Below are 7,693 nucleotides of genomic sequence, written 5' to 3' on the forward strand. Positions count from 1 at the left end.
CGAGACCATTAACACATCAAGTAAAATTGTTTATATATTGTCTTCTTGGTTTATGTCAGCCTCTCTCTCATTCAACTTATTTCTCCAATATATTTATACTTTTTATCCTCTTGTTGTAAATATTTTTGATTTAGATTTTCTTTTTTTGGGAATATCACATTTGACAGGCATCACAGGCTTGAAAAAGTTAGAGATTCTTGATCTCAGCAATACCGGGCTCTCTAGAATTATTCCATTATCATTTAAAAATCTATCTTCACTCAGTTCCCTATATTTGTGGGGCAACATGCTAAATGACACACTTGATATGGAAGGTAATAACTTACAAAATTATTTGCCTTTATTTTTCTATCACGAGACCATTAACACATCAAGTAAAATTGTTTATATATCAGCCACTCCCTCATCCAACTTGTTTCTCTAACATATTTATACTTTCTATCCTCTTGTTGTAAATATTTTTGATTTAGATTTTTTTTTGGAAATAACATATTTGACAGGCATCACAGGATTGAGAAAGTTGGAGATCCTTGATCTCAGGGAAAACGGGCTCACTAGAACTATTCCATTATCTTTTAAAAATCTATCTTCACTTAAGGCCCTATATCTGGAAGGCAACATGCTAAACGGCACAGCTGATATGGAAGGTAATAAGTTATAAAATCATTTACATTGATTTCTCTATCACGAGACAATTAACATATCGATTATAATGGTTTATATATTGTCTTCTTGGTTTTTGTCAGCCTCTCCTGCATCCATCTTATTTCTCCAATTCATTTATAACTTACAGAGTCTTCTACAATTATTTCTCTGTCGTAGGATCATTAACACATTGAGTATAATAGTTTATATATTGTTTTCTTGGTTTATGTTAGCCTCTCCCTCATCTAACTTGTTTCTCTAATTTTTTCAGTCTATTCATATTTTCTATCCACTTATTGTAAATATTTTTGATCTAGATTTTTTTTGAAAATATTATATTTGATAGGCATCACAGGATTGAGAAAGTTGGAGATCCTTGATCTCAGCTATAACGAGCTCACTGGAACTATTCCATTATCTTATAAAAAACTCTCTTCACTCAGTGCCTTATATCTGAGAGGCAACATGCTAAATGGCACACTTGATGTGGAAGGTAATAAGTTACAAAATCATCTACATTTATTTCTCTCTCACAAGACCATTAACACATTGATTATAATGGTTTTTATATTGTCTTCTTGGTTGATGTCAGCCTCTCCCTCATCCAATTTGTTTCTGCAATTTCAGTCTATTCATATTTTCTATCATGTTATCATAAATATTTTTGATTTAGATTCACTTTTTTTGGAAACTTTGTATTTGATAATGACATATTAGTATTGAGAAAGTTAGAAATCCTTGATCCTCACTGGAACTGTTCTATTATCTCTTAAAAATCAATCTTCTCTCATTGTCCTGAATCTAAAAGGCAACAAGCTGAATCGCACACTTAATGTGGAACATAATAATTTATGGATTCATCCGCAATTATTCTCTGACATGAGACTATCAGCACATTGAGTATAATGGCTTATATTATCTTCTTTGTTTATATTTATGGCTCTATATTTCAGGCATGCTAGGAATGCAAAAGCTTAGAGTGCTTGATTTTGGAGCTAATCAGCTCATAGGAGGGATACCCATAGCTTTGAGAAATTTTTCTTCCGTTAATTTCTTATATTTGGATCGAAATAATCTAATAGGTTTAGTGCCTTCATAAGGTATAATGTTTATTCCTTTGACTAAGAATTTAACATGTTCCTTATTTTAAGGTCACAAATTCCCCCATATTCAAAGCTAAAAAATCTGTACATGTTGACTGATGATTTAGCCAAGCTGAATCATTTTTTTAGTCTAAGCCAAAATTGCGGCCAAATTCAATCTTGATTAAGTTAACTTGGCTAAATTAGAAAACTTATCAAACTTATGTTCCCCAATTTAAATCCAACAATCGTTCTAAATTGGCTTCAGCAAGTTAAAATGACTTTTGATTCATCATATCAAGCATTTACACTAAGTTCGCATGACACATAGCGATACTTAATCAGTTATCCAGAATCAGTGAGTGGAGAATATAAATTTTAATTGTATAATTTTTTTAATAGTAATTTTCAAATGTTACTTCCCTTGATCACTAGGCACCTTTAACCTCTTTTTTATTTATTCTCTTATTGTATTTCATTTATATTTTTGTTTAACATGCATGACTGACTTGTGTCACCAAGATGACTCACCGAAGACAAAAAATTAGGAGTAGACAAGTATTGAGTCACAAGTTTTCTAACTTTGTTCATATTATGGGGCAAAATGTTTTTTTTTAATTTTCTTCCTTTTTTTTTAGGGCTCAGTGGACTACAGAACCTACATGAGTTGGATCTTTCTTACAACCAACTCAATGGAAGTCTTCCTTTATCTCTGGAGAAACTAGTTTCTCTTCAACATTTAGCTCTTTCTTATAACATGATGAAGGGTAATATTCCACCACACATCTTCGCTGGTCTTGTTTCACTTCGGTATCTAGATCTTTCTGGCAACCTATTCAATGGGCATTTCTCATTTTCCTCCTTCGGTAATCTTTCAAAGCTAGAATTTATAGGCTTGTCAAGCAATGAGGAATTATTTGTACATCTTGACAGTGGAAAGTTTGTTCCGTCTTTCCAGCTACGGTCCCTCCAGTTGTCACATTGTAACCTTGATGCGAACCCACTTGCAACACCGACGTTTCTTTCTTCCCAAGACAAGTTAGAAGCTCTTGATCTTTCCCACAATAACTTGATAGGAAATTTTCCCCATTGGTCGCTCCAAAATCTGACCAGACTAGTAGTTCTCAACTTGAGAAATAACTCAATAATGGGTGCATTTCAATTGCCAAAGCATCTAAATACGAGCATGTTTGCCCTTGATCTCTCCATGAATCTCCTCAGTGGACTGATTCCTACAAACATCGTCACAATATTTCCAAAGATGTTGGTCTTGAATTTGTCCTCAAATTATCTAACCGGAAGTATCCCTTCATCATTGGGTAACTTGAGTAATCTGGGGATATTGGATTTGTCCCATAATAATTTATCCGGGGAACTACCAACTCGCCTGATGATTGATTGCCCTGAATTGTCTGTCTTGAAGCTTTCCAACAACAACTTGCATGGGAAGATGTTTAGTACAAATTATGGTTATCCTTCACTGGAATATGTTTATCTAGATGGAAACAAGTTTACTGGACCATTGCCGAGCAATCTGCCATCCTACCAGGAGTTATATTTATTGGATGTCCACAATAACCAATTATCAGGTATAATTCCAGAGAGCATAGGACTTGTTTCCTATCTATATTACCTTAACCTAGGAGGAAATGATTTCTATGGCGAAGTACCAAATCATTTGTGTAATCTAACACTGCTTTACGTGTTAGACTTATCCCATAATAGCTTCTCCGGGTCATTACCTGATTGCTTCCAATCATCCAAACCAGTGCTTCTCAAGTTTGCTGGGAATGCTTTAACAGGCATAATTCCAAGTAGTTATTTCAATATTTCATCCCTTGAAGTTTTCGATGTCAGTAATAACCAGCTTTCAGGTAAACTGCCAAGACATATCGGAGAAAAACTGTCTTTGCAGATTCTTGTTCTTAGTGAAAATTCACTTGAAGGCCATATACCAATTGAGTTATGCAAGCTACGGTCTTTACACATTCTGGACCTTTCACAAAACATTCTTTCAGGATCAATGCCCTCTTGCTTTGGCAAAATGCACTTCAGGAAGGCTGACTCAACAGATACATATATTCCTCGGTATGAAATTGGATGGATCGAATTCAGTACAAGTGTGCGGATTGAGTTTTATGAAGTTGATATATTGATGGTGGACTTCATCACCAAAGGAAACTTATATGCCTACCCAACAGATCATTTGCTTTTGATGTCTGCAATTGATTTGGCAGGAAACAAGTTGACGGGAAACATACCGCCAGAAATTGGAAATCTAAACGAGCTTGTACAATTGAATCTATCGTTCAATCAGCTGACAGGTCCAATCCCCGAAACTTTTTCGAAACTTAGTCAGATTGAAAGCTTGGATGTGTCACACAATCAGTTGAGTGGTGGGATACCTTGGCAATTGACTCAACTAAACTTCTTGGAGGTCTTCTCAGTTGCCTACAATAACTTATCTGGATGTACACCAGGTTTCAAAGACCAATTTGCCACATTTAATGTGAGTAGCTATGAAGGTAATATTGGATTACATGGGCCGCCGTTGGATATGACCTGCACATCTGACTCGACTCCAATTGTGCCACCTGAAGTAGAAGAAAACCAAGATGATAGCAGTGTGGAGGATGATGCCATCTTCTTTGCAATACTTGCAGCTTCATTTGTGGCTGCCTTCTGGGGTTGTATTGCTTTTTTGTTATGTCATCGAATTGGGCAGCACATTCGCAGTATATTGGATGGTTATGTGGACTCATTGATTGAAAGGATCTTAATGGCAGTACATAAGTGGACTCGCATGCAGCGGAATCGCAAGTGAGATAAACAGTACCTTGGGCATTTTAGAGAAGTCTTTCTTTTTGGTACTTTGTAATAAAGCAAAGCAAGCTTCCGTTCAATGTAGTAATTTGAAATCTTCCATGCAATCAACTTTGATATAGTTTTCCATGGCTTCTTCCCTTATTTTCATCTAGGTACAAGTCCTCTATATGTACTTATTTGAATGATTATATCACTCATATGCTTTTGGACAATCAATTGTAGGTTGTGAAGATGATACTTATATCCAATTCTATTCCGTTGTCTCTGATCATTCACGACCTACCACGCTATATGGCAGCTTTCCAAAACTTTCTTCCAGACTCTTGTGATCAATGATTGTGAACCTTGAGATCCTATGACAAACTTAATTATCACCTGAAATGCCTATGTCATCTCCATGGTGGGAGCAATTGAAATTGACCCTTCGCCATGACCCTTGGGCTTCTTATGCTTGGACATCAGATTTCTTTGAGATGAGAAATTGATACATAATACGACGGCTTTGGATCAATGTTGACATGCTATCTTAGATGGATGATGTGGTCATCAGCAGATTAATTTGAACCATATGTCTTAATGTCTGGTGCTCCATCGTCTAGTGGATAAGGCTTTGGTGTGGGAACCGGTAGTTTGAGGAACCTAGTGAAGCCGTATGTCTACCGAAATAAACCAAAGGAGGAAGAAAAAAGGACTTTAAACTATTTTAGAATAGACCACCGAAATACTAAGGAACGAAGGTTGTCAGCCAATCGGCCGCTCTTTTCATCTTCCAAGCTCCAGCTGCGCAGACGGCTCGGAAACTTGCCAGGTTTCTCTTCAGGCCAGAACAACTCACTTTTTTCAAAAGGAGTCCGGTGCTCATTAAACTCCATTTATGAGCTCTATTATTGTCTTTATCCCAACTATGGGTCGGCACTCTTCTCTACGAAACAGGTGGAGGAGATCAAATAGCAGACACCTGGCGTGAATCCAATGGGCCCTGAGTCTCATGTGGAGATGGACCCTTCTCCTAATGTAGATGACCAAGAAACCGTTGTGGAGGAGACCTCACGTGGGAGGTCTTCCAGCGGAAAGCATGCAGGCTGACCATAACGTCCTGCGTTGAACAAGATACAGAGGACATTGGGGAAACCACTGAGGCAAAGGAAATTTTAGAGAATGAAGGAGGAGGCTTCAGGCCGGTGCAGACACGAGTACTGAACTGATTATTTTACAGAATCATGGTCGTCGTAGGAGGACAGTCCAGCCACTTTCGTTGTGGCTGGATTGATTGATGTTATTTTTTATTATTTATTTATTTTATGTGGGTAGGATTAATTTGCATATTGTCACTTGAGGACCTTTTTTCGAATTGTTTTCTTCGTTGGGACTTATTTGTTATTTTGTGGCCCTATATATATATATATATATATATATATATATATATATATATATATATATATATATATATATATATATATATATATATATATATATAGGGCATGCATTTGTTTATTTTTGAATGAATTAATGCAAGAAAATTAGTCTTCTTCTTCCTCCTCCTTCTCTCCTCTTTTCTTCTTCTTCCCCTCTTCTTCTCCTCTTTCACGTTGCCTTCCATCCCTTACATCCGTCCTGCATCACAGGCCAGGCTAAGGAGATCAACAAGACTAAGGGCTGTGGGGGCTCTGTGAAGGAGGCAACTGCTAAGTTAATTCCAATTTGTAGGAAGAAAAGAGGTGATAAAGCAGATGAGTTGATCTTAAACCCATGTCAGGCCCCTCTCATCGATCCCACAGCGACTTCTCTTGGAATGGGGAAGGACATGCAGGTTTTCTTTCTCAGAGGATGTTGCAAAGGAAGTCATCGACACCCTGCTTGAGTTGGAGAAGGGGAAGGCGGCGATGCTGGCGCAGTGGTGCTTCTGGTTGATGGTTGGTGGTGGTTTTCAATCTGCTATGGATTTTTACTTGTTATGGTTAGTTGGCTCTTGCTTTTGCAACCAGGATGGTCTTATCCTAGTCTTGGTTTTAGTGTTGGTGATGGTTATGGTTAGCTTGCTTGCCCCCCTTCCATTTAGTTGGCTCTTGCTCTGTCTCTCTATTTAAGGATGAGCTATGATGTTGACTTGGGGAAATGCCTGAGATGCGGGTGCGATCTACTCCTCTTTGCTATCTATTAGTGTGCTGAACTTGCGGTGGATGCCTCGCATTAATAACACAGTGACGTGGTGCTGGTTTTGTGGAGGTTGCTCACTACCGTTTTGGACTTGTCCTGGAACAGTGGACTTAGCATTGCGGTGGAGGCGAATTGATGCTGTGTGCGCTGATGAATCCATGCTATTGTTCAAACCTACATGGAATTGGCAATGGTTGTGGATGCTCTGTATGTTAATGAACCGGTGCTGTTTGTGAGTTCTTTTGAGAGGGAAATCAATGCTGCTATGATTACAGTTTCATGGGACGCCAGGGGTTCCGGGGCCGCTGAAAAGAGGAGTGCAATTAAAGATCTTATTTTAGCCTCCTCTTGCGACGTCATCCTTATACAGGAATCGAAAATTGCAGTACCTACATCGGCCTTCCTAAGCTCCATGGGCAGCTCTAAATTGGACAGTTGGGAACACTTAGATGCTGTAGATTCTGCTAGAGGAATTCTAATCGGATGGATATCCAGAATGTTTGATCATAGAAACTCTGCTAAAAAGGAATTCTCACTCATAGTTGAACTATATTGTAGGACGGTGAGGAAGATTATTTATAAAACGGCTGTTTATGGTCCGAATGATAGGGATCAGAGAGATGTCTTCTTTCAAGAATTGGCGATGGTTTGAAGCACTTTGTCAAGCTCTTGGCTTTTGGTGGGTGATTTCAATAATACTAAGTCTTCTGACGACAGAAAGGGCAATCAACAGAGTTTGAAGGACAATATGTACTTTTGTCAAAGGGCGATACATTATAGAGAATTTTCTTAGCGCCTACGAAATAATTTTCTATTGTAAGATAACGAAGCAAAAAAGTGTTTTATGTAAATTGGATTTCGAGAAGGCATTTGATAGGATAAATTGGGATTTTCTTTTTTGCAGCTCTCCAAGCCAGAGATTTTTCTAGCAGGTGGAATAGTTGGGTGCATAGTCTTCCATCTTCGGTTTCAGTTGCTCCCCT

The 7,693-nt window shown here is 37.9% G+C and overlaps 1 protein-coding gene across 1 annotated transcript; it reads left to right on the forward strand.

Annotated features, from left to right (window-relative positions):
- Positions 1-2,484: 2,484 nt before the first annotated feature.
- LOC103715910 (receptor-like protein 1) lies at positions 2,485-4,676 on the forward strand. The gene has a single exon (XM_008803703.2). It carries the CDS (start codon positions 2,485-2,487, stop codon positions 4,549-4,551), a length of 2,067 nt encoding a protein of 688 aa, XP_008801925.2. The 3' UTR covers positions 4,552-4,676.
- The last annotated feature ends 3,017 nt before the right edge of the window (positions 4,677-7,693 follow it).

Source organism: Phoenix dactylifera, chromosome 1 (assembly GCF_009389715.1).
Source record: "Phoenix dactylifera cultivar Barhee BC4 chromosome 1, palm_55x_up_171113_PBpolish2nd_filt_p, whole genome shotgun sequence".
Taxonomy (NCBI): Eukaryota; Viridiplantae; Streptophyta; class Magnoliopsida; order Arecales; family Arecaceae; genus Phoenix; species Phoenix dactylifera.

Bases quoted from the DNA above. Each gene is read 5' to 3' on its own strand.
- LOC103715910 (XM_008803703.2), top strand. From the start codon at position 2,485: ATGATGAAGGGTAATATTCCACCACACATCTTCGCTGGTCTTGTTTCA.